Consider the following 27,488-nt stretch of genomic DNA (forward strand, 5'->3'; position numbering starts at 1 on the left):
CCACAATCCAAAAATCCCTAAAAAGTCCAAAACATGTTTTAAAAAATTCAGCACCAAAATCCATTTAGAGGCAAAATCTGCATGAAACCGATTTGAGGTTATATATTGCCTTTATGTCACTAGATGTGATCAGTCATATGTCACTTCAGAAATATCACTGTTTCACCCAGGGTGCTGCCCAGACCCCCATGGGGGCATATGTCACACACAACATACTCACCATATGATTTCTAAACTCTGAAAAATTCTAAATTCTGAAGCCAACAGGCCCCACGGATCTTGGAAAAAGGATGGTGGGCCTATGACGGTGAAGAATCAGAAACAACCTCAATGTCCATCAACAAGGGACTAGTTAAATGCATGTGGTAATCCATAGAATGAAATTCTGTAAGGCCATTACAAATCTAGAGGAGATTCACATTTATTAACAAGAAAATGAGTGCATGACATAAAGTTAAATTTAAACAGCAAGTTATAGACTAGCTCATATATTTGATCTAAATAATAAAAGTTATATCCAGATCTAGCCCAATGTGCAAATGTATAGAGGAATGGCAGGAAGGATAAGCACCCAAATGCCAGCAGTGGTTATCTCTGGGGTGGAGAGTTAACCTTTTTTGTCTAACTTTTGCTACAGTTTGATTTTTCTTTTTAACATGAACAGGTATAACTTAAGAACCAGAGAGAAAAAAACAAACAAGAATGATGCTTTCAATTAAACAAAACCAAAGCTTCTCTGAAAGGGTGTCACACATATAGACCCCACTCAGTGATCTCCAGAGACCACACTGAAGAGGGACCAAGATACTTGTCTCCACAGATTTGGGCCCACAAAGACCCTAAGGCACTGCAGAGAGCACACTGGCAGATAGACCCCCAAATAGCATGTAGCAAGCAGGCTCAAATTACTTGAGGAAAGCTGGTAACAATTTGCGTCCCATGGCCGACTCCTCTATCTCCACAGCAATATCTCAGGGCCACATCTTTTAAGCAGAGCTCACTTTTCCCTATGAACAACCATGTTTTCTCATGACAGATCAATTTCAACCTTGGACTATATTAACAGAGGTTGAGCATCCAGATGGAGGTAGAGTTATAAGTTACAATTGTATAAATAATTAAGAGTTCAGGTTCAGGACATAGGTTTTTGCTTGGGTGATAGTCCCAGACTTATCATCGACTGTGTCTGCTGGAAGTTCTTTAACCTCTCTCTGCTTCAACTTGCTCCTTTGTAAAATGGGGATAAATAACAATTCCCATACTATAAGTTTGTTGTGAAAATTAAACAAGTAGATAAGTAAATAAAGCACTCAGTGCATAGTAAAATTCAATATATAGTAGCTATCTCCACTATCATTTTTCCATACTGGTCACACCAAGCTTGCAGTTGTGTGGCCAGATCTAGGAGTGAGCATTTAAGAGGAATAAAGGCCACAGCCAACGGAGAGAAACCAGATGGGAAAGGTAGTCCCGATGACATCAGGTGAGAAGCAAGGGAGCTTGGAGAAGAAACACTTGGGGAAGAAAATGATCACTATCTTCTAATACCTGACCCATTGGAGGGTCTCTGGTTTCTTCTGTGCAGCCTCAATGGCTATTATCAACTGCTCTGAGATGATCATTTCTATACACACAGACTGTGGTCTTATCCAATGAGGTCCTTGGAAGAAATTCCAGGGACAAGGAGCATCATGGTCATCCATCACCCTGCCCTGGACTTTATTATGAGCAAGAACCAATCAGTAGAAGCTAAAAGGTAGATTTCCACTGCAGAGAAGGGAAAACTTTCCAACAATGAGAATGGGCTTCCGAAAGAGGTAGTGAGCTCCTTGTCAGTGGAGGTATTCAAGCAAAGGTTGGAAAGCTCTTAGCAGAGCATCTAAACATTCAGTGCTCTGAATGACACTGAAGGTGAGAATCTATGAATTGCTTTAATTCAATGCTGCTGTCCCTCAAACAGGGTTGGAACCCCTTTTAGAACTTCCCATGGGTTCAATAGCACATGCCTTTGAGTAGATCCAAAAGTCATGGCTCTTCAACCCATGAGGGTGGATTTAATTGAGAGGAAAGAGCTTTTGGGTTGCTTAGCACCAAGTCTGGTGACTGAATGGGAGGAGTTAAATCAGACAGCCTAGTTCTGTGCTGTAAAGTAACAAGTCTGTTTCCCTGCTTGCTTGGTAAATTCACTCTGGGGGCAAGTCATACTCTAAACTGCCTAGTCCTGTTCATCAAATGCCACCTTTGTTCCATCTCTTTCATTAGGCCAGAAACCCTGAAAAGACACAGACCATGTCTAAAAAACCCTCCAGGGCCCTCCCCACGGCCCAGCACAGACCCGAGCATAGAGCGAGCACTAAACACAGTTGCACTCACTGGTGGTTTCTATATACTCAGGGCCCCGGGGGACCCAGGCTGTATTTCAACCTCCAATAGGCTGCCTTCAGCATTATAATCCAGCAGCAGCAGGCAGACCCATCCCAGCAAGGCTGACCTAATCCAAGTCAGATATTCCTTCCTCAAAGATTCCTTGTAAGCCAAGTTACGCAAAACAAAACACAGATAAGGGCGGGGGAAGCCCAGACATTTTACCCAGTGTGTTTTGCAGCTCAAGTCCACAGAAAGACTGGTTGGACATCTTCCTTTATTTAGCTCACCTGTGCCTCGGTTTACCTTTCATTGTCTGGCCCTGTTTCCCAGTCATGGCTCACTCAAAGCAGTAGGACAAGTGGAAGGAGGAGGCCACTGTGGTCACTGGAGGTCCTAACACATGAGGGGGTTTCTTGGATACCTCAAACAGATCATGGACTCCCTGAGCCATGATAATCACCCAGGCTCAAAACAGAGCCACATACTGGCTTTGGCCAGAATATTCTCATGCACTGCATAGACAGACAGGCTCCAGTCAAGGCCTTTGGGAAAACAAACAAAAAAACATAACTAGATGTTTCCACTGCAGCAGAGAGAGGGGAAAAGGACAACAGCACTACACTGGGCCAACATGGACCCAACATTCTCCTAAGTTTTCATGACTATGGTAGTCAGGTATGGGATGGGGAACATGGAGGTGGCTCCCCAAGATGGGCGAATAATCGGGCTTAGATCCCTAGTGGAGCCGCTTGGCTATGTTATCCACTCAGGTCACCATAAAGAGACTCTACTCCAACTCAAAGCAGGAGGAAATTTGGGCTTCAACCTTAGTCAAGTCCTCTTTGAAAATCAAACAAGACCATGATATTAACCAACCCTTGACTGCATAATGTGCCAAGTCATCTGCAAATATTTGGGGGCAATAAACCAGAGGGGAAGGAGGATTCATCTTCATCTGGGTTCTTGGCAGAGAATTCCCTGAACAGCTGCCAGGTATGCCTTACCCTCTTGGTGGCCAGCCCCACAGTCGAGACAATGCACCATGCCACTGTGAGTCACTGGGCCAGCCTGGAGAGCATCCACCTCACCCCAGGCTTAGTAGGAAGGCTTCCCTGGAGAAGGTGAACCATCCACCCACAAAAATGTAGGAACACAAGGACCTGCCTCTGTGAGTGTCCTGTTCTAATTTTGGGGACACAGAGACATCCCAAATGTCCACCAGTCTCACAAATCACTTCCCCTGAGCCTCTGTGGGCACCCACAAAACTGAACTTTTGGACCAGTGAACCTGGGGACCAGGGCTAGACGACAGCGACCTCCTCAGTGTGTACTCCTGGGCACTGTGTCAATTTCACATCAACCATCAAAGACCATATCTAGAGGTGTTCCATCAAAAGTCAGAGTTGTCCAGATGATCCCACAATTCCCTACACATACAACACACAATGCCCTCACAGGCCCCCATAAATCACCATCCCTCAAGTGCCACCATGTTTTAACTGCAGGTATACCTCCTCCCTGATGTTCACACAGGCTCAGGTAGCCCACCCCAAGTCGCCCCAGCACAACACAAAAATGTAGCACGCACACACCACAACCCACTCCCCTACCAAGTCAGAGCTAGGGGGCCTCCTGACCCCCAAACCCCAGACTCACCGCTGGAGCAGTCGGGCCCTCCCCAGCCAGGCTCGCAGTGGCAGGTGTCCGGGGAAACGCAGCGGCCGTGCACACACTCCTCTGTACACAGGGCTGAGGGGACATGGGGAGAGAGAGGAAGAACCAGAACAAACAGTGAAAACCAACCATCTGGTCAAGGAGCATAATCCATTTTGTCACAACTCCCTGGTGCCCAGGGATGCTTAGAACGCATGACTGGCTTGGGGGGAAAATCAAGCTACACCTGACCTGGGTTATTTAATTAACTCCAGAATGGATCCTACAAGAGTACATTTCATCCCAGCTCATTTCTTAAAATGAAACCCAAGCTGGAGAAGCGGTAACTTCGTTGGCTTTTCGAGAACATTTCCTGCAACGTTTAACAACAGAGACCGCCGCAAACCTCAGCTCCTAAATCCACACCCCTGCTCTCTTTCCCCATCTGCTTAGGAAATGATCTGTCCCTTGTATCTTCTGCTTTCCCTAGTATCCTTCTGAAAAGGCCCCAAAATGTATCAGCCTGCCTGAAAAGAAGGTCCCTTCTCACTTTTCCCCCCACCTTTCTGCCCTCCTCCCCAAATGTCCCTATTTTGGGGCTCTCAAATATCAGCAAATCTGCAAAGTACACACATGCAGAGGAAAAAAGCAACAGCTAATTATAAGAAAGTAATTAAGAGAGACATCCACGATGATGATAATTGTAATTAGAAAGTGCCTGGCAATTTCTTATCACGCAGTTGAATGCTGCAGCCTCCTGAGGTGGGAGGTTACAGCGGCAGGCAGTTTCCCTCAACCACTCTGGTGCCGAGGCTTATTGACAGCAGTTTGAGGAAGGGAAATTATTTTTCTCTTTCTTTGACAGAATCTACATTTCCTCAAGGTCATCTTTTGCTCCTGAAAGATCTGCCCCACCATCTAAGCCATCAGTGAAGGATTACAGAAAGCCCCCATGTGCCACCTCCACCAAGTCTGAAAGCTCAGGGAATCAGCAGTTACCATCAACCCTGTCAATTCCTTAGACCAGATATAGATGGTTTTTTGTTTTGTTTTGTTTTTCCCGAAAGCAAGAGACTTCTCTCTGCCCAGTACTGGCCTGGGCTAGGGGAGCAGATGGTCCCCCTTTGATGGCCTCCCACCCACTGCCTGGCCTAAATGCCCACTGGGAAGATGCTGTTGGGTTAAACAACAAGGCTCATTTTATGGCTGGTGTGGTCCTCTGGCCCCTCCTAAGCACAGAAACTGACCCCGAAGCTGCTGCCTTAGCTTTGCCCAGGCCACAGGCAAGGTAGACCCCAGAAGAGCCATTTCACATGCCCCACTGGTCAGTGGTCTGGAGTCAGCCTGTCCACTGCAAGCCTGGGTTGTGGTGTGTCTGGAGATCCCTAGCACCTGGGTCCTTCTGATTGCTACAGGTAGCCTTCGGGGAGGGTTGTGGTGCTTCCCCAGTGCTGGAGCCCCGCTCGCTTGCAGCTCTGAGAAGCGGCTAACCCAGTGCTGGAGAACCCAGTGGGCCTTGACCCCGGGGAACAGCTCCACTTAGAACCACAATGTGCTGCTCACGCGGCAGCTAGCAAGACTGTCAGTCCTGCTGCCCGGGCTCCTCCTGTTCTCACTGGACTTTCCAAACAAGCTCAAATGGGTCAGTGCCCCCAGGACACACCAGTGTCCATCCTCTGGCTCCCCATGGGATGCCAGCCCCTCAGCCCAGCCAGCTCCCAGCCCTGGCCTCAGCTGCTCCCTCTCCCTCATCCCCACCCCCACAGGCTGAGGTCCCTGCATGCTCCACAGCTGGGCTCATCCGTGTTACAGCTTGTCACATTAGCTCACTAACACCGCCAACTGTTTTCTGACTGCAGAGAGCAGGACCTTGATCCCTGGGGTCTCTGCCGAGGGCGGTGAAATCAAGCAGTGACTTGCGAACCTGCCGAGTATCAGGGCTCAAAGAGACTTAAGAGAAAATCATGTCCTGGCCCATTGTTTTATACCTGGAGAAGCTGAGGCCTGAGCGTTCATGGCCCCTTGGGCAGTGTGTGGCCTCTCAGCCAGGGAGGAAGGAGCTTGGGGTGGCTCCTGGAGCCAGAGGCCTCTGAAGGTGGAGAGAGCCTAAGGCTGTGGGGACTTCACATTTTGCCCAGGCTGGATAGCCTCCCCCGCCCACATGGCTCAGGCGCTGGCGGTGGGGCCATTCCAGAGGGAACAGCAGAGGGGTGCTGTGACAGGCCCACAAGAAGGTCAGTGGTGACCAGAGACAGAGGGTGGAGGAGCTGCTTCAACATGCTCAGCACCACACAGGTTAGGGATAGGGTGGAGGGCAGGTAATTTGAGAAGGAAGGCCACCCAATGACCAGCCTGCCCCCTGCTCCCGATCCTAGAGACCCAGCCCATCCGCCTACCGCCTGTGCCTTCTCCAAGCTGGGGGGGAACAGCCTTCCGGTGCTCTGAGCAAGCTCCACACTGCACTGCCTTTTCCCTTGGTCACTTCCCAAAGCCCCAGAGACCAGCAGGACAGTCTGCAGAACACCGCCCCCACGCTGCAGACACAGACCTCAACTCAGTCCTGTATCCAGCCCCTAGACCCTGGTAAGGACTCTGCTAAGGCAGCAGCTTCGGGGTCAGCTTCTGTGCTACTCATGGAGGATGGTCATCCCACAGTCCCTTAGCTTGACCCCAGGGATGCAGGTGCATCTCCCTCCTTTCCTCATCGTCCTGGTATTTTGCCTGCACTATTTGCTTGTCAAAACCTCAATCCATTCATATTTCATAAGTGTTGTTTGAAGCATGAAATATTGATAGCAAATACCCGAGGCTCAGGCTGCCGTATTTGGCAATTGGGCCACCGCGTGTTTGGACACCTGGTGGGGAGGGGCTGGGGGTGCTGCGGGGAGAGTCTCCTAGGGAGGATGGAGGTGGCCATCCCTGGCGCTGGGGCGGCTGACTCCTATGCCAGCAGCTGGCAGCCCGTCTCCAGAGGCCTGGGGTTACTCAGCTGCTGCTCCTAGAGCGTGTGGGTGCCCTAAGCTCTTTCAGACCACAGACCTCCATGCCAGTGACTGCCTGGGAGAGGTTGGGTTAGGGTGCTGCCACCCTGGCCTCCTTCTTGGAAACTTACAACTCTAAACAGAGTGTTTTGTCAAGTCCCTCTTCACACTGCTGCACATCCATCTGCTGTCGTGGACAGGGCAGCTGGTTGGGCTCTGACAGCACCAGCCGTGTGAAGGGGCCAGCCACTCACCCTCTCCTGGCCCCACCAAGAAATATGAACTGCACTCTCACCACCCTGCTTCAGTCCTGCTTCTGACCTCCCAGTGTGCTAGAAGCCTTCTAGCGAGACTCCATCTCAAAAAACTACAAAAAAACAATGCCATCTGTTTCTTGGTTGGGACTCTAACTGGTCCAGGAGCCAAGCCGAGGTTTGCACCCACACGTGTGATGCCAAAAGCCTGCTCGCACAGGGTAAGATGAGTAAGATCCAGCAGCAGATCTGTCACTGACTTGCTGTGAGAACTTAGCTCATCTCCCTCCCTCCTCAGGGTCTGTTTGTCTGTCTGTGAAATGAAAGGGTTGGATGACAGGATCTAAAGGTTCCCTCCAGCTCTGGGAGTAAAAGCTCCATGATAGCAACTGCCAACTTCTTTGGCTGACTGATTCAAGCTAAGTTTGAGAGGAATTTGTTCCACAAATGCAGGCATAGAGCTTCGCCCGGGAACAAACGTGTTCAGAGGTACAGATGGAAGGCCAGGGCATCAGTCCTGGGGCAGCAGGTGAGCTTGCATAAGCAGGCCGGGACCCAGGACAGCGATCTTGGCACCAAGCAAAGGTGTGTGTGCGTCAGACTTGGGGTCTCCTCTGCAATCAAGCTGCTCAGATAACACTTGCCCTTCCCTAACCAAAGGTGGCCCCATCTGCTGTCCCCAGCTCATGGAAGCCCTCTGAATCAATTCTCCCTTCTATTGGGCCTCCACCCAAGATGACCCACAAGTCCCTGAGGTGCCTGTGGTCATATATTTTGCCTGGAAGTTTGCAAATGGTCTTACTAGTTAATGGAACTATAAAAATTACTTACATGAAAGGGTCAGAATAAATAAAGACAACTTCCACGCCCCCTGGCCAACTAGCCTGACATTCAGCTAAGATCCAAGAAGGCTGGGAGGTCAGGGAAAGGATGGTAGCCTCCCAGAATCCTCCAGCATATCACCTCCAGAGCCACCCCCGAACCCAGTCTCCCCAGTGCTCCAAGGCACATTGATCAGTCTGCCATTAGCATTCTTGGCAAGAGGCCTCAGATCAGGCTGTCATTGGATTCAGCTTGGAAATAAAATGACCTACATCCACGTGGACCCAAGTGCCAATTCTGAGGTGACATGCTTAGCATGAGTGATTCTGCCATGCCCAAGGTCACACGGCATGTGTGTACGTATTAGTGTGTGTCTGTGTCTGTAGTGGGGCTCGGGGAGTCACCAAGGGGAATTCTAAAACACTTCATCAGATGTGTACCACTCGTTCTTTACAGTTCCCAGCCCTCAGTCCCCTCCATAGCCAGGAAGAATAAAAATGGCTGGTCCTTTCCTCAGCCCATCTAGAGTTGGCTTTTAATTGCTGTGGCCACATTGGGCTCCCATATATGAAGAGACAATTATTGTTTTAACAAGCAGCACTTCCCCAGCAAGGCTGATAAGGTAGAAGGACATTAACGGCCAAACACTCTCCTGGGTTGCAGGACTGGGGCCTGCAGGGTGTGACCCCCACCCAACCTGGCCAAGAGCCACTCCCCATCCCTCCCACTCCTCCTTTTTTTTTTTTTTTTTTTTTTTTGATATGGAGTCTTGCTCTGGTGCAATCTCGGCTCACTGCAACCTCTGCCTCCCAGGTTCAAGTGATTCTCCTGCCTCAGCCTCCCGAGTAGCTGGGATTACAGGCACACGCCACCAAGCCCGGCTAATCTTTTTGTATTTTTAGTAGAGACGGGGTTTCACCATGTTGGCCAGGCTGGTCTCGAACTCCTGACTTCAAGCGATCTGCCCACCTCAGCCTCCCAAAGTGCCGGGATTATAGGTGTGAGCCACCGCCCAGCCTGCCACTCTCCTTTAATTTGGTGGTGCCCTTGCTGATTTGTATTCCAAGGCAGCAATGCATTAAAAGCCAAGGCCCCTGCTCTGCCACTCATTAGCTGCATGTCCTTGAGCAACCTCTCTGGTCCTGTTTCCCCTTCTGTAGAATGGCTGTTGACTTGGTTATTGCACAGAGTAAATGAGTTAACTCATGCAAAGCACCAAGTACCAGGGGTTAGTTATAACTGTTGCTTTCTTTTTAAAATGTTGCTGTTGTTATTAATATTCCTCTTCCCAGGACTGGGCTGGGGAGCTGGGGTACCATGGCCCCTGAGCACGCTCAGGCTCATTTCCAGCTCAGAGGATGATAGAATGGCCTGCGTTAGGCAGGGAGGGGGTGGGGAGGAAGGAGCCCTGGTAAAACTAGAGGGGCTGGGACTGGGAGTGGGGAAGGAGACACAGTCCAGAGTCAACTCACTGGTGAATGATCATCTACCAGGGCAGCACCGGGCATAGCCCTTTCCGTGTCTGGTCCTCAGAGAAGAGGAGCGTGGAATGAAAGGAGGCCCCACTCCCACCTTCAGGTGCTTTGTCTCATGAAGCCCCAATGGTTGCGCTTTGGGGGGGAAGTGTGAGCTTGTACCCCAAGGTCCCCCTGCCCCCGCGCACCCTCTGCCCATTCATGCAGTACCATGTACATGTGCATTCACTCTACCACTGTTTACCGGGCACCTCCTGTGGGCTGGGCTCTGTGGGCAGGGGTTAGAGAGAGGAGTCCAAAATACAGAGAGGGCCAGGCCTTGCCCTGCCTCCTGGTCTTCTGGGCGGTGAATCCTCCCCCTACCTGCTCCTGACCCTTCCCCTAAAGAGCAGGGGCCTGGAGTGCCGCAGGGAGAATTCTGTCTCTCCGGCACCCCATAGAGAGCTGTCCAAAGAGGGACAAGGGCCGCACTCCAATTCCCACAGGCCAGGGTGGAAGGTCAGAGAACAGACCGGGAGCCAGGCTGTCGGGACTCAGGCTTGGATTCTGCTACTTCCCGGTTGCAAGCCGTGGGTTACTCAGGCAAGTTATTTAACCTCCCTCAGTTTTTTTCACCTATGAAACATGGACAATGGTCCCTTACCTCATACATTCATTGCAAGACTAAATCATTAACACTTGTAAACTGCTGAGAACAATGCCTGGCACATGGGAACCTCACTATGTTTTTCAAAGTCATTCATTCCTCTGAGCAGTCACTCACTCCAAAAGCATTTGTTAAGCACCTGCTATGTGCCAGATGCTGTGCTGGGAATACCACAAGCAAATAAGTCACAGTTCCTTCTTTCGTGGTACCAACAACCTGATGGCAGGAAAGGGAGACGGCACCTGAATGAGTGAGTGAGCCACTGGATGGGTGGGTGGGTGGGTGGGTGAGTGGGTGAGTGAGCGAGCGTGTGGGTGGGTGGGTGAGTGAGTGGGTAGGTAGGTGAGCAAGCGTGCGAGCCAGTGAGTGAGTGGGTGAACAGGCGGGTGAGTGAGCCAGTGAGTGGGTGGGTGGGTGGATGGGCACGTGGGTGGGTGGGTGGGTGAGCGGGTGAGCAGGCGGGTGAGTGAGCCAGTGAGTGGGTGAGCCGGCGAGCAAGGGCACTGGAACATTACTGGTGCTGAAATCATAGCCAGTTCAGAGTGCAGGATGGGCCCTGAGAGAGTAGACACTTCTTCCACATGTCAGGGACAGGGGAAGACGTAGGAAGAGCTTCACAGAGAAAGTGACACTTGTCTGTGTGACTCCTTCAGCCTCCTTCATCAGGCCCTCACTTCTCCAGCCTGCCGCTCCCTGACGGCTGCCCTCTCATCTTTGGCACTGGAACTTCAGGTTGTGAATGAGCCCCTGCCCTCCCCACACTGGGCCTTCAAACAGCCTGGAACTCCACCTACAACCTGCATCTCCAGCTCTCCCACTACTTACTTGTGTACATTTCACATAAACTTGGATGTCACTTCCTCCAGGAAGCTTCCCCTGACTGCACTGCCCACCCCCTCCCCACAGGCTGGATGAGGTCCTCTCACTGCTCCCACAGTATCTGGTTTGCCCCATAGGCCACAGCACTGACTTCTGTCTACTACTTGTCTGTCTTCCATACCTCCATGAAGGCAAGGAATGGGCCATGTCCCAGCACCTAGCATGATGCCCAGCACATGGCAGGTGTTCAATAAATATTAATACACGCTGAACAAATGAGTATCTGAATCTGCAGAGGCTCCCTCTCCTCTCATCAGGGCTCTAATTGTACTAACTTGAGCCATGCCCATCTGGCTGAAGGTGAATACATAATTAAGCTATAAGACCAGGGCAATGCTGAGCCCCAAATCCCTAGATGGCAAAATGCTCTTTAGAAAAATTCCAGTGACACTGCATCAAAGCCTAGGCTCTGGCCTCCCCAGTCTGAAGCCCTGGGGGCCCTCTGTCATCAAATGCCAGTGTCAGATTACAAACTCCCCTGAGGACCTCCCTTGCAATGCTACTAATCACCCCAGGGTATTAGCCTGCCTCACCTCAACATGGCTTAACTGTTAATAATTGTTTATCAATTAAAATTGTCAACTTGTCAGAACATTCCCATTGGGTTTCCACATAAAGCAATCACATCCAGCCACTGGGCCTGATAAAAGCTCCAGCATTGCAGTCAATTCCCTTAATCGATGCTTCGGGCCCCAGATCTGCTCGTGGCCGGCTCCTGGTACCCCAGCCTTCCTTGCTTTGCAAAGGATTTTCTTGGCCGAGCTGTTCGAACCACCAATGCTGTATCCCTGCAAGGAGCAACAGCTTTTCAACTTGTTAATGATATTGGAGCATACGGCCTGAGTCAGCAACCCCCCGCACACCACCCAAGAAAATCTTTTTCTGGGTCTTTTTTCCCCATTTGACAGATGCCAGGCTTTCTCCAGAAAGACACATTCCAACTGATTGATTTTTTTCTTTGGGAAATTGATCCTTACCACCTACGAGGAAAGCAAAACATGAGGCTTCTCAAGCATTTTTTTAATGCTCTGATTTAAAAACTCATCCCCTGCTTCTGCCTTGCAACTTGCCTTCCCCAAAGGAGCTGCCTCTTCTCAAGGAGACATATGACAGAGTCCCGAAGGAGATGGCACTGGGAGGATGGACAGAAGGACGGATGGTGCCCACCGCCTGCCCTCCATCAGGGAGGCTCCAGGCAGAGGGAAGTAGTTAGGCACCCGGGATTCAGGTTGGACAGACCTGGGTTTGAGTCCCAGTTCTACTGAGCCAGCTATGTGACCTTGAGTCAATTAAAATTACCTAACATCACAAAGCCTTGTGTTCTCCATCTATAAAGTTGGACTAATCACATTACCCAAATAGATGATAGTGAGGGAGAAATAAGATAACACCTGTGAAGTGTCTGGCAGAGTGGGCTCCCAGCAAGGGCCCCAGAAATCCCAACTCTTCCTGTCATCATTGGCTTTAGAGAAGGCAGCACACTTGTGAGACTCAAGCATGCTGAACCCAGGGACTTCAGCAGACTCAAAACCAAGCATCTAGGGACAGAAGAGGCCAAGTAATAACACAGTCCCTGCTTCCACCACCCCATCCAGTGCTTGCAGACCCTCTCCCTCATCTCATGCCAAACCTCTCCCGAGATGCTTCTGCTAACAGCAAACACAGGCATTCTGTTCCTGCCTAACTCCATTGCATTCGTGTCCTCAAGTGAAAATGGCTCTCTCCAACTCCTGGGCCTTTGTACATGCTGTTCTCCCCATCCGCCATCCCACCCCTCTTCCCGCCTCCTCACCTGGCTAACTCATCTCTCAGGTGTCACTTTCAATGTTCCCTACTTTAGGAAGCTGTCCCTGGCTACCCTCCATAGGTTAGATGTTCCTGACTCGTGCTCCCCTAACATCTCCCCTACCCCATCATAGGGTCACATGTCACTGTTTTTGTTTGATTGTCTTCAACACTGGCTCAGGAGCCTCTGAAAAGGGGATGCTGTTTCTCTTACCATCATCTCCTCAGCACCCAGCTCGGTAGCGGCACACAGCAGAAGCTTAATAATCATTTGCTGAATGTGTCAATGGGCGAATCAATGAAGCCCCTTTCAATTATAAGCAGCTCTGATTACTACAAGCTCTTCGCTTCACTGAGCTGAAATCTGCCTCCTTGAACTTCCACGTATTGGCAGCAAGTCTGCCCTTTCCTGCTCCCCAGACACATTTTATTTTGATTCCATGTGACAAGCCTTCAGGGGATTTTTCTCTATTAGGATCTGATAGAAGTTAGAGATAGAGTGACAGGAACCCACGGCTTCTAAGCAGGATGTGGCAGGGACAGTGCCCACCTGTGAAGAAGTGTTCTCCCTTCAAAGTTAGCCTTTTGTCCTGGGGACTGCAGCAAGGCTGCTGCCACCATCCTGCTTCACGAAGCCCACCCTGTTTAGGAAAGCTGTCACTGCCGCATCCCCAGCAGTGAGCAGCCTGTGGTCCCACTGATTTTAAATCTTATTCTGGTGAGAAGCTAAATCAGGAGCTACTCAGCACCACTGATTTATCACTTTAATAAACCTAACACAAAGCGGATGTGAGAGGCCACTGTCAGTCACCCCTCCCATCCTGCCCCCACCTTCCCTCCCAGCGCCTTTGCCCAGCCTGCAGGCCCCCTAACTTCCCTTGCAATCTCAGGGAGTTTGTGCTTTTATGAATTGGTCCTTATCAAAACCACATCCTTTTCATGATGTCGGCTGTATTTGTTTCTCACTGAGTTGTGTTTACGAATTCCCTGCCTCTCCAGGAACTCGCACTTCTTCTTTGAAAAGACTCTTTAACACCCCTGGCCTGAGAGTCTACAGTCCTCCGCCCGTCCATGCCCCAGCTCTGTGGCTAACTCCTCATGTGGACGGGTCACACTGTTGGCCAGAACAGTGCAGGAGGGGGCAGGAGGAGACAAACTCCCAGAGTCCTTTTGCAGCCTCACATTCTTTGAGCTGGGAATGTTCAGTTCTCCCCTAACCAGAGCTTCGAGAAGTTGATTTCCATTCCCCCCAATCCAAACTACGCCCAGGGTCAAGCCCAAAGAGTTTCCTTACATGTCCAATAACTCTACTTGAGCATTTAATGTCTTCCCCTTATTTTTAAATAACTTTATTTTTAAAATCACCTATTACACTGCTTCTAAGCCAGGATTCAAACCCAGGACTGTGCAGCCCCAAAGCCCGCGCTCCCCCCAACTCTCACATGCAGCCTCTCTAGCAAACCCAAGCCTGTGGGGCAGGTGGATACAGAAGCGATGCTGGCCCACAGGCTGGGTGAGCAGGGAAGGCTTCCTAGCAGAGGAGGAAACCCCCAAGTGCAGTGGCATGAAGCACTTCATTGGGCAGATTGAGGTTGTGGAAACAGAACCCTGATCAGCTCTCTCCTCTGAACTCCAATGGTCAAATTAGGGTCACCAAGGCAAAGGACATGTCATCCTCTTAGCCCGTGAGACTTAGGGTAAAGGGAGCAGACATTCCATCCTGTCCCTCCCTGGCTCACCCTGCAGGATGTCCCTGCCCATCACCCCCTTCCCACTCTCTATCCCTCATCCGGCCCTGCAGCTATACAGAGAAACAGCTTTGCCTACCCTGGGGGCCCCTGACTTCCCTTGCAGTCCCAGGGAGTTCGCGCTTTCATGAATTAGTTGAGGTGAGGATGGGCAGGTGCTCTGTTCTCTCCTGAGCGTTTCACCCAGGGGTCTGACTCTGTGTCTTTGGGAAGAAGCACCACCTCAATATATCTGAACTTGAGAGAATGACAAATGTGTAAGGTCATTTACTGCAGGACTGTTTACAATAGCAAAAGCCTAGAAATAACCTAGCTTTCCATACTCAAGGGAAAGGGTAAATCATGGTACAGCCACACAATGGAATAGTATGCAGCCACAAAAAGGAATCAGAAAGCTCTTCGGGTACTGAAAAGTGTACAATACTAGAGCTAAAGTGAAAAAAAGTACAGAGCAGAATTTAGAATATGTTACCATCTGTGTAAGAATGTTGAAGTATAGGGGAAGAATATATGCGTATATTTCCTTATCTATGCATAAAATATCTCCAGAAAGATGTCCCAAAACTGGTACTATGGATTTCCTCCAGGAAGGGGGATCTGGAAGAAAGTTTATACTGCACTGCCTTTTATAACTGTTAAAGTTTGAGCCAGGAGAATGTGTTACCTGTGCAGAAAATAAATACCATTAAAACTACAAAAAATAAGGCACATTTTCCTGAAGGCCTCTGCTAACACAGAAAAGCATCCTCTGGGAGAAGAAACATGCTAGCATCCATAAACTTATTAGTCTCAAGTGAGCATAACTGTTACTAAGGCAGAGCCCTGACGGATGGGGAGTTGGGATTGATCGGGAAGGTTTGTTCCGATCAAGGGGCCAAACCTTGGCCACTTCCAGAAGGTCAGTTCTGCTGCTGAGTTGGAGCCTGAGGTGTCACCTCCCCAGCAATGACCTGGCCTCTGTCACACCTTGCTTAGCCCAGCTCAGGACAACAGCAGGTCCCTTGAGGCTGGCAGAGCAGGGGCGGTGGCAGCTGCAGCAAGGTCCCAGCAGCTGCTGGTCTCAGCACAACACGGTGAGCCCCCATAAAGCATAATTGCATAGAGCCCCAAGATGGTGTTTACTCCTGTAGCACACTCAGAGCAATATTGATTTCTTCAAATAAGATCCCTGTTTTCCCTTACTCCAATTTTCATCAACCTAATCTTGCAAGATGCCTTCTCCCTTCCTTTTCCCATTTTTTCCCTTCTCTTCCACTACTCTTGTTTCCTCTTTCACTTTCCCTTTCTCCCCTTTCTTCTTAATTCACAGCCCTGCTCTAAGCACCTCCCCTGGGCCAGGGCCAGGGCCAGGCACAGAAGCCACAAAGCTGGCCCCCTCCTCCCTCCCTTCTTCCTTTTCTCCTCTCCTCTCTTCCTCCCTCCCTTCCTTTCTTCCTGTCAGTGATGGTTCTTCATCCAAGTCTACTCACTCTGGCCCTTGGGGGGATTGGGGCAAAGGGAGGGAGAAAGAGACGGGGGCAGAGGCTGCAGGATGTGCCAGCTGGCCCTGTCATCTCAAGTAGAGCCCCCCATGGGAGATGAGAGTCAGAAGGATGCAGGGAAGGCAGCTGATGGGCCCCCCGACTGGCCCAGCATCAGCTCTTGAGAAGCCACTGCAGCCCAGCAGAGAGCAAGGTGCCAACACCACGAGCATCTTTGGGTCCCCGGACCCCTTCATCTCTCCACCCACAGTGGAGCAAATTCCCTTCTGGAATGGCAGGCTATCCTCCCTACTGCTGCCCATCCATGTTCCCACCTTTCTTCCAGGTGCAGCCCACGCCCTTGCTCTCAACACATCCTGCCCAGTACCACAGCTGGTCATGCAGCTGCCACCCTCCTTTGTATCATAGTTCTGGTGACATCTGGCTCCTCACTAGTCTCAAATTCCTTAAAGGGGGAAACCAGGCCTTCTTTATTTGTGCCTCACTCTCTTCCCCCAACCTTGACCTATCATCTAGCACAGTTACATGGGGAAGACACTTGGCAGGTATTTGCAGAAAGGAAGAAGAAAAGGGATGGAGGGAAGGAAGGAAGGAAGGAAGAAAAGGACGGAGGGACAGAGAGGGAGAGGAAGGAAGGAAGGGAGGGAGGGAGGAAATAAAGGCAAAACAGATTTCTACCTCTGAATTTTCAGAGCATATAATAGTTGCTATTCATCTGGTGCTTTTTAATTTCTAAAGCACACTTATGTTTATCATTTAATTTGCTTTCCCAACTCCTCTAAGAAGTAGGCAAGACAGCTGTGTTATTGTCTCCACTTTAGAGATGAGAACAGTGAGGTTCAAAGACATGAAAGACTTGACCAAGGTCATCCATGCCAGATCTGGTCCAGAGCCCAGAGCTCCTGGCTCCATGCCCCTGGCACTTGGCATAGCCTCTCTCATTACCTGTAGCATACTCTGGGCCTGACTCCTAGAGCAGCTGGCATGATTAATTGCCTCCTGGCATGTGGGGGACTCATCTACTGGCCTGGGCTATCAGCCACTGAAGGGCAGAGACCCCTCTTTGCCGTTCCTCCCAGTCCACAGGCACAGCCCAGAACCTGGCATTGCATAGTGGCTGGTGGACCCTTACTGGTCACTAAGAACCTTAACCCCCGCCAGGCCCTGCAATAGGGAACAATGGTGGGATGGGGGCCGGGGAGCCTGGACTTCATACCCTGCCCGAGATGAGCAAGCCCACAGTGCTGCTGGCTCCTCTGGTGCCTGAGAACACACATGTCTAGAAATTAGAAAGCCTGAGAGGCGGGACACTTATTTTTTTCCTGGGGGCAGAACAGTAGAGGAAAGGTGACAAGGAATTCAGCCCTTAAACACATAACTAATGTTGCTTCTTCCACCCCTGCCCCAGAGCACCTACAGAGGGCATGAATGCCACACACTCAACAAAACATTTTACCAAAGCAACAAAAACAATATCAGGCCCACAGTAGCAGCATGTGGGTTGCCATGGAGTCTGACAAATCCTCGGACTCCAACAGTCAGGGCTGCAGCCCGCGTGCTTCCACGGCTCTCTACACACCACGTGCAAACACACCCCAAGGCCAACGTGCCACATTCTTCCAGGGCCAGAACTAGGGCCTCCCAGATGGCAAGATCACCCAACCCGGAGTCGGGAGATCAGGCGGTGTGACCCAGGTGAACTTCACTTCTCAGAGCTCCAATTTTCTCATCTGGAAAATGAGTGATGAAGCTTCCTTGTGCCGCAGATAGCATGACATATATGTGTGCAAGTGCTTTGCAGAGAATACAGAGTGTGATAGGAGAGTCGAGTGGCTAGACTGTGGACTCTAGAGCTGGGGTTCCTGTGTTCAAATTCCAACTCCAGCACTTAGAGCTAGGCAACCAGCTAGTTACTAGGGCAACTCACCCACTGCTGGATAAGACGTTTCCCCACGTGTGTGAGAACAAGCAGCTGACAGGCACCATGGGAAAAGGCGACTCTGGCCTTGGCAAAGAGAGGAGAAAGGGTGGAAGATAACCCGAGGGCATGGCTCAGGCACCAGGGCAACCTTCTACCTGCCCACACTTCACATTTCACAAAGCCCCCTCTTTCCCATGATCTCACTTGCTTTTCTGCTCCCATCCCCACTTGCAGTCCAAGAGTCAGAATGATTTGTCAGACATGAACAGATGAGAATCCTAAGCAGCTCAGAGGATGAAGGTGAGTTGCCCAAGGTCACATAAAGGCAGTGTCACAGCCAGAAGCCAGTACAGCAAAGCCCGCTTTGGCCAGGCACTGTGCAAGGCCAGGGGGTACCAGAACGTGCCACAGTCTTAGCTCTGGGAAAGTCACATCTAGAGAGGGAGTCAGGAGTCAGTGAAGCACCATCCCAAAGCACGAGTCCTATTCCCACAAGCCAAGGGTGTGAGCCCCAAGGGAGTGAACACACAGTGCAACAGCCACCAGGACACAGCCCGATGGTCTGGCAGTCCCAGGGCCAAGTGTTGGTATCTGCAGCCACAATGGTACCTGCACATCCCTGAGCCCCTGCTCCAGGCTCCTGCCTGCTTTGGCTCCAGTCCAGCTGGTGATGCTGCGGCCACAGGTTCTTACTCTAGTTGGAGCCCCCAGGGGATCTGGCTGTGTCCACTTCTTCCATTCCATCCCTGCCATCTCCTCCTCCAGCCCCCTGGCCACCAGCATCTTCTAGTTGTTTAGCAGCAAAAAACTCTTTTCCTTCTCAAGGTCTTCACCCATTCAATTTCCCCTGCCAGGAGTTCCCTCCCCATCCCCAGGCTTTACTTCTGAATCCTTCAGGTCTCAGCTCCATAATCCTTCCCTGATCCCCCCAGCTTCCCATCTAAAGGAGGTCTCCCTGGTGTATTAGCTCTCAGCACCCCATGTTCTTTTCCTCCATGCCATCCATTGAAAATGTCAATTTATTTGGGGATGGCTGTTAACAGCCTCTCTCACTAGGCTGTCGGTATCATGGAGACAGACACCTCATCTCTTTTATTCACCCCCAGCATACACCTCTCAGCCCAACAATGAGCTCAGTGCACAGTAAGCACTCTATACTTACTGCCCAGATAAAAAATAAGTGAAGATGTTATTTGGCCATTTGAGTGGGTTTGCTGAGGATGGATGACCCTCTTGTCTGAAAGGATGCAGTAATTACTGTCATAGGGATACCACCAAAATAAACACCTTTCTTTTCCAGTCTCTCTGCCTCCTTGGGATTAAATACAAGTAATATCTCATACTTGTGTGTAACAAAGTAAAAATCTGACTCCTGTTAGATCCCACACTTTACCTTTGTTAGGTAGTAGGGAAGTGCTGTTATCCTTGGGATGATGCCCAGGGAAGGGAAGTGATTAGCCCAGCTTCACACAGACATTAACAGAAGTATGGAGAACAAAGCGGGGCTGTCACCTTCTGCCCTGATCAAGCCAGACCTGCAGCCCTTTTTACATTTAAGAGGGAGAGCCTGGGAATAATGACTTGCTGGGCTGTGAGCTCCCTGAGTGAAGGGTCATGTCTGTTTTATAAATTTCTGTCTTGTCAGCACCTAGCCAAGAGCCTGGCACATAAGAAAGAGGTGCTTGAAAATCCATTGTGAAATCAACAAATGATGCCCGTCCTGGAAAAGAAAATATTGGTTGGGGTGGGGGCAGGGAGAAGGGAGACAGGTTTGTAAACATCTGAAAAGTTACTATGTGAAAGAGAGAAATCATTTCTGGGACCAAAATAAATACCTTTCTTTTACTAAGAACAGTCCAAACCCACATGGGCTCCCTTAGGAGACAGTGAGTTCCCTGTCAACCAAGGTAATCAAACTGAGCCTGGACAAGCATCTCTGTGGCAGTGACAGCAGCAGGGCCTCCACGTTGCACAACCTGTGAGGCCCGTTTACATCCAAGAGTGGAAATGGTGGCCCAGAGGCTGGGGTAGAAATTAGCATCCGAAGAGCTGTGCCCAGGTTCAGAGACCTGCAGGGCCCCACCTAACTCTGAGAATGTGTGATTCTCTGGTCTGGGTGCAGAGAAGGACCAGGATTCACCCCCATGTCTCCTGATTTGCAGCCCGGTCCCATGGACATGAAGCCTGGGGTTATGGATCAGAAAGTCTCAGGACTCAGCTTTGAGCCTCAGCTACTCCATTCGACTTCTGGCCTTTGTTCTCCCAGTGACTTTGCTTGGGGTCAGAAAACGGAACCTCCACCCATAAATCCACCCCAATGCTCACCGTCCCCTTGGGACATCTTTCCTTTCCTCCTCCATCTGGGCACAATCTCACTCACACATCCCCAAGTCTAGCCTGAGGTGCTGGGGCAGCTGTCTCCCTGAGAGCCATCTCCCAGGTGCCCCTACCTTCCCCCCGCACATGGGAGTCCTTGTGCAGAGAGAACAAGGTGCAGCTGGAAGGGGCTCAGCTGGGCCCAGAGACAAAGGAGAAGAGGGAGGTGGCTGCCTGGGAACTGGATGCCAATTCCCAGCTGCCTCTGAAGGTCATTGATGTAGCTGCCTCCCAGCCTTCCCTCTCACTGGGTCCAATAAGAGGACTCTCAAATGGTCTCCACCCAAAGAAAAGAGAAATTCATGAAGCAGCAGCAAGCGGGGGTGGCAGAGGGGAAGTCAAGCAGGAAAGTGATTCTGATCTCCAGCCAGCTCGGCTTTAGTGGCCAGGGGCCATCGTCACACGACACCAGCACAAAAGGCTCAATGGGCTTGGATCCACTAGCTTGTGCCCAGGGCCGTCTCTAGGGAGGGGAACCAAAAGAAAGTGACACCCAAAGACTGAATCAGCCTTTCTGCTGCCAGAGGTTAACGAGCAAGGCTCCCTGCCTTTCTGGGGAGGTGCTATTTTGATTTCCCCAAAGCCCCTTCCTGGTAGACACTGAAATGGTCAACAAACCCTACTAACTCTTGTTAGCCCCACAAGGACATAGAGACATTCAGACTCAAACCCTGCCTTGGGGACCTTCAGGACAACTTCACCAAGGAGGCACAGGGTGTGAGCAGGTGACATGACATAATGCCACACAGAGCCCAGCAGGTGACTAGCAGGGGCACCCTGAGTTTCCTCTGGGCTTCTGGAGAGACCTTGGTTTCTTCTGGTGGGGGAGACGGTGGCCTTTAGGCTGTGCCTCATCCCCACAAGCCAGGGAGCAAGGGGCAAGGCCGGAGCCACAGGCTGCACTCCTCCCTCCTGGGACACCCTGGTGCTGGGCTTGGGCAATCCACCCAAGGCCAACCTGCTCAGATCAGCTGTGATGTCTGGATTGTGAAGACTCTAGTTGGGATGTCCTGGTAACAGAAGGTGTGGGGTGATTGGAATGGGGGACACAGTTGGCTTCAGATCGTTTTTTGTTGTTTTGTTTTGTTTTGTTTTTGTTTCTTTGTGCTGGAGTCTCACTCTGTCACCCAGGCTGGAGTGCAGTGGCATGATCTCGGCTCACTACAACCTCCACCTCCTGGGTTCAAGCAATTCTCCTGTCTCAGCCTCCTGAGTAGCTGGGATTACAGGCGCCCTGCCACCACACACACCGGCTAATTTTTGTAATTTTTAATAGAGACAGGGTTTTGCCATGTTGGCCAGGCTGGTCTTGATCTCCTGACCTCAGGTGATCCGCCTGCCTCGGCCTCCTGAAGTGCTGGGATTATAGGCTTGAGCCACCACGCCCAGCTCAGATCAAGTTTTAAAGGTGGAAGGGCACCAGTACTTCATCTATCTGTGTCAATCTCTCTCCATCCGAAGGAGCATGGAGAGAAATGTCACCTCCCCAGGGGACAAAACTACATTTTAGCAGGAGCCTTCTGGAGACCAGGAAATCACCCAGTGGCATCTCCCTAATGGGAAAATCTCTGGCTTGTCAGTGGGAGAGATATTGAGAGGTCCTGAGACATAGCAATTTGTACAATGCCTTTTTCCTCAAAAGCATACCCTCTGCTAACACCTCATTCAGAGATCTGCCTCCTTCCAGGTCTGGCACAGTTTCTAGGAGAGAGGCTTGGCTTTGGAGTCAAGCAGACCTAAGCTTGAATCCTATCTCTTTGGGTTCCCAGTTCAGTGACCTCTGGCTAGTCACCTGACTTCTCTGTGCTTCTGCTTCCTCCTATCTGAACTAGGAATAACAGGCCCCACTGCGAAGCACTTCTGTAAGAATGGAGGACGAAAAGGCTGGGCACAGTGGCTGATGCCTGCAATCCCAGCACTTTGGGAGCCTGAGGCGGGCAGGTCACCTGAGGTCAGAGGTTGGAGACCAGCCTGGCCAATATGGTGAAACCCCATCTCTACTAAAAATACAAAAACTAGCTGGGCATGATGACACGTGCCTGTAATCCTAGCTACTCAGGAGGCTGAGGCAGGAGAATCGCTTGAACCTGGGAGGCAGAGACTGCAGTGAGCCGAGATCGTGCCATTACACTCCAGCCTGGGTGACAGAACGAGATTCTGTCTCAAAAAAAAAAAAAAAAAAAGGGACTGGAGGAAGAGCACCCCTTGTGGGGCCTGGCGCTCCATGGACCCCACTACGTGACTCTCCTCTCTGTGCCCCTGGATATGCAGCACTTGCTCTGGGAGGCCACCAATAACCACAGGAAAAGAGTTTTATTACTGGGATGAAGACACGCTGGAATATACCCATCATTCCAACCAGCTGGGGAGGCAGGGAAGGGAGAGGACCATTTGGGGAAAAGGATATTAACGGTTCCAGCCAACAGAAGTCCCTCATCACCTTTAATTCTCCCAGAGGAAGCCTGTCCAGGTTGTTATCTTCTGTGGGAAGGAAAAGTGGCTCTGGCCCTTTTAACCTAACACGGATCATAGAGCAGAGAAAATATAACAGCCCCAAACCACTAAGCACTCTTCAACTAGATTTTCCCAGCCCTGCCAGAGGCAAACGGAGGCTGCAGCTAAAGGAATGACATGTATATTTTATGGAGGAAGTGGAAGGCCCACCTGTCAGGCAAAGGCAGTGGGGATCCTCAGGGAGCTGGCAGGGCATCTGCCCACGTGACCTCAGAGGCAGGCCCTGCCCAGGGCAGACAGGCTCAAGAGGTGGCCGCCAAGTCAGGGTTTCTGAGGATGGATAGCCATGCAGTGGGCCAGCACTCAGAGCATGGGGACATTTCATCTCTCCATCATCGACCCACTTGACTGCTGTGCTGGTAAGTTGTTGCAACATATGCATGAAAACTGCAAGTCTCGTAATTCACCCAGATGGTGGAAGTTCCCAAATTGTTCCTTCTCAAGAGACAGCTGTTCCACCGCTGGGCCATATGGCTCCCTTTGCTCCATACTCTGCTCTGGGAAATAAACCATTTGCCATGAGCAACTGCGCAGATCTTAGAACCATCTCTTGTTCTTAGCAGGTAATGAAGACCTCCAACAGAGGCGTCCACATTGTACCATGCATGGTTTGTACACATGTCAGAAGCTGTGTTTTAAAACTCCATTAAGGTAAATACAGGAAGCTGGTGGGCGAGGCATGCCGGCTTTGCTTCCTACTCAGGGGTAATGTCTACCATCACAGATTCAGAAAAGGAAGATGCCCAGAAAGTCAGCTAGCCGTTTCTCTGCTTGCAGCAGGGCTAGCCCTCACCACACCCAGACAAGCCCCAGAATGCTGGGCTGGAAGTGACCTTGAGAAAAATGCTATTTACCCTCTGACAGAGGCTTGCTTCATTCCAGACACATGGAGACAGACAAATCTCACACATATATTTCACCATTTGAGCTGTAAGGTTATTAATCACTAAGACCTGGGCTTTAGAACCATACTGACCTCCTCAGCGGAAAGTCAAGAACACTGGCTGCCAGAGACCATTCTTGTCACAGGTAGGCTGGCCCTTCGGACCCCTCTCTGTGGTTCTGAATAATTGTTTCTCTCTGGGACACCTGTAGGCTGACCCCCAGGACCTTGATGATGCGGATCTAAAATTTCCATCTTTGCTGTCTAGGTGGAAGTGGTACGATCTGTGCATGTCCTAGAGCAAGCAGAGCCATGACTAGGCTTCTCCATTCATCAAGCTGAGTTCCTGCACCTCATTTCCATGATGAAGACTAGGAGCTTGGCAATATTTATTTGCTGTTCTCTCTAAACATTTTAAACATTTTCTTTTTTTTTTTTTTTTTTTGAGACAGGGTCTCACTCTGTCGCCCAGGCTGGAGCAGCCATCACAGCTCACTGTAACCTCCAACTCCTGGGCTCAAGCAATCCTCCTGCCTCAGCCTCCCAAGTAGCTGGAACTATAGGCATGCACCACCACAATTAGCTAATTAAAAAAATTTTTTTTTGTAGAAACAGGGTCTTTCTCATATCAGATCCCAAGTTGCCTAACCTGGCCTCAAACTCCTGGCCTCAAGCAATCCTCCTACCTCAGCCTTCCAAAATGCTAGAATTACAGGCATGAGCCACCACACCCAGCCTAAACATTTTCTTTAGGTAGTCAGGGAGGGGTCTTGTCCACCTCCCAACTCTATGCTTATACACCCAGGGTTCCTTCCCAGAACTGAAAACTTGTTTCCTTTGGCCCTTGGCCTAGCGGTACAGCTTTCTCTGCGTTATCATGCTGTACTGGATAATAAGAGCTGACACTCAGCACTTACTGTGTGCCATACACTGTTCCAAACACCTTACATGAATTTATTCACCTAATCTTCCCAAGCCTTTTCACAAGTGGAAAGCACTGTTATTATCCTCTTTACACAAATGAGGAAACTGAGGCACAGAGGGAATTAACAATAGGGTTCCCCAGACCAAGTTCCATCCCAGCAGCAAATGAGAACTAGAATAGAAACTGAGTGGGACAGATGGCTGAATAGGGGATGAGGTGACCGCACACAGTGGGGGTCAGACTGGCAGCTGCAGCCATATCCCATCAGCTAAAATCTGTCCCTCCTCAACCTCCAGAGATGCCAGACACAGAAGCTTCCAGTGCAGCCTTGGAGCAGCTAAGTCTGCAGGCTACTGGCTATAACGGAATGGTTATTATGAGCGTGAAAATGACACCAGATGCCTGGGTTTGACTCCCCAGTTCTAGTGCTTCATTCCTGTGTGACCTTGGGCAAGTTACATAACCTCTCTGTGTCTCCATTTTCTCATCTATTAACTGAGAATGTTAATAGTACCTACTTCATAGGATTGTGAGGATTAAATGAGTTAGTAATGAGGCCTAGCATATAGTTTGTGCTATGTAAGTGTTAGCTATGTTGATGACAATGGAGGGGGAGGAAGAGGGAAAGAGTAAGAGGAGGATGGGAGAGGAGAAGGCAAAGGAGGAACAAGAGGAAGAGGAGAAGAATATTGTTATTTCTACTGCCAGCCAGTCAAGGTGGGGGTGGTCAGGGGCTGGTGAGGACAAAGCCCCATCATATTCTCTTGTGGCACAGGGGCTACTACTCCTATTTTGTAGATGAGGAAAGGGAAACTCAGAAAGTAGAACAGCACATCGAAGTCTTTAGTTAGTTAAAGTGCAAGGCAGGGCTGCAACCCACGGTCCTTAAGCCTAAGCTAGAGCTTAGACACTTTACAGCACAGACCCCCAGCCAGACGTAGGGGCCCATTCTTTTAAACTTAAGGTCCTGGTGGATTTCACAGCCGCAGCTTTTTCTGCATCAGTGCCCTGGAAACCCAGCTCCACTGCTTCCTAGCTGTGGGTCCTTCGGCAGGTGATTTCACTCCTCTGAGTCTCAGCTGAACACATGTAGAGAGTGAAATGCATTACTGCAAAGTCACTGTAAGGATAAAATGAGATAACATGTGTGAAGGCCTGACACCAAAAATGGGAGCCCCTCCTTTGTCCCTCCCTCCCTTTGTGAAGGCAAATGTCCTCCAGGAAGGTCTTCATCTAGAATGTGCTCCACATGGGGCTGATGGGTCCCAACAAGCTTCGCTATCTTGTCTGGAGTTACAGCTTTCACAGTCTGGTCACTGTTAGCTCACCTTTCCCCTCTGCCCACCCCAGCCAAGCAGTTAAGTCTTTAGAAGAAACTGTGAAGGCCTGTGACAGCCTGTTTGGGGATGCAGTCTAGGAAGAAATGGCCCTGCCCTGGGAAAGCTTAGGAACCTCTTACCCTCTTACCATAGTTACCGTGAAACTATGTACGTCCACCATCTAGAAACAAGCCAAATGGCATTTCCAAGGATGTTTCATGATTCTTTTCTAATCACTTTGCCTCTCTTAAGTTCTTTCTGCAATTCATTAAGAATGGCAATTGCATTTTTCCATTTTAAACTTTTCCTTTGGTCTTGGGTCTCATTAACTTTGCCCATTGGCTTCAAAATGAGAAAAACCTCTGCTCTACAGTCACCACAATTTGAACTCATTTCATAGAAATTCAGAGCTGATAGGTCTTCTTACATTACAGATAAGAAGCTAAGACCCAAGGGAGGTGGAATCCTGCATCCATTCACACAGCAAGATGATGGCCGAGCAGGTGAATTCCATCTCTGAAAGCCAGGTCAGGGCGCACATCTAACAGCATCATGGGGGTTTCAAGCCTGAAGCGGGTGGCTCCCTGCTAGAGGCAAAACGCGAGTCCTCTCAACTTGGGTTCAGTGGCCTCCTCCTCCTCCTTGGAGCCAGAAGCCAGAGTTGGGGAGGCATCTCAGACAACAAATGCTGCTTAGTGCCCGGGTACTGCAGAAACCTCTCCAACCAAAACTGTCCCATCAGGCACCAGATGGCATTTGACTTTGGGGCTGAAGACCTCAGCTAGATTCAAATCTGGCAACCCACAGAGAATGTAGCCCCAAACCCGGATCTTGCCTCAGGAGTTTCCATGCAGAGATGCAATTAAAAAATGGGGAGCAAAGGAGAAGCATGTGCTCTGATTAGGAAAAACAAGGGCGGCCACTCCTACAAAGCCACAGGGCTTGTCCTAGCGCTTGCACCTGCTCCTTGATTCTAGGGTCCAGATAGGAGGAGGCCCAAATAAAGGAAAGGAAAAAGCAAGAGGAGGAGGAAGAGAGAGACAGAAAAGGGAGAAGGAAGCCCTGCCTGGCCTCCCTTCTGCAAGGCCGGGCCCTGCCATGGTCCCCTCCCCAGCATTAATCCTCTAGTAGTGCTTTATATAAGTCCATTGTGCAAGAAGATTAAAAGGGACAGGCAGAACAAAGCATTGGTCTCCCTAACAAAGGCCCCTCCACTTAGTAAATTAGGAGCTCTTTCTACCTGACACACTTTTAAAGGGAAATCTTCAATTACTATGTGCTGGCGGGGCAGGGCAACAAAAGGTTTGTCTGGTGACTTTATTCTCAAAGCCCCGAGCAGGCACTGAAATGGTTTTATGTAATAGAGATACTAATCTAGTCCATATAATTTTGAGAATCCTTTATGGAGGACTGAAGGGTGTTTGAGCCCTGCGGCTGTTTCAAAGAGAATTTCTGCAGC

The 27,488-nt window shown here is 50.2% G+C and overlaps 1 protein-coding gene across 23 annotated transcripts in view; it reads right to left on the minus strand.

The window, feature by feature from the left end:
* Positions 1–27,488, minus strand: part of MEGF11 (multiple EGF like domains 11) — a 370,645-nt gene that overhangs the window by 194,856 nt on the left and 148,301 nt on the right. For all 23 annotated transcript variants that reach the window (XR_010151758.1, XR_010151757.1, XR_010151756.1 and 20 more), the window contains one exon: positions 4,024–4,116. Coding sequence is in view for 18 of the 23 variants with exons in the window: in XM_063795186.1 (XP_063651256.1) it covers positions 4,024–4,116 (93 nt within the window). In the remaining 5 variants the exon portion in view is untranslated. The remainder of the gene's footprint in view (positions 1–4,023; positions 4,117–27,488) is intronic.

Source organism: Pan troglodytes, chromosome 16 (genome assembly GCF_028858775.2).
Source record: "Pan troglodytes isolate AG18354 chromosome 16, NHGRI_mPanTro3-v2.0_pri, whole genome shotgun sequence".
NCBI lineage: Eukaryota > Metazoa > Chordata > Mammalia > Primates > Hominidae > Pan > Pan troglodytes.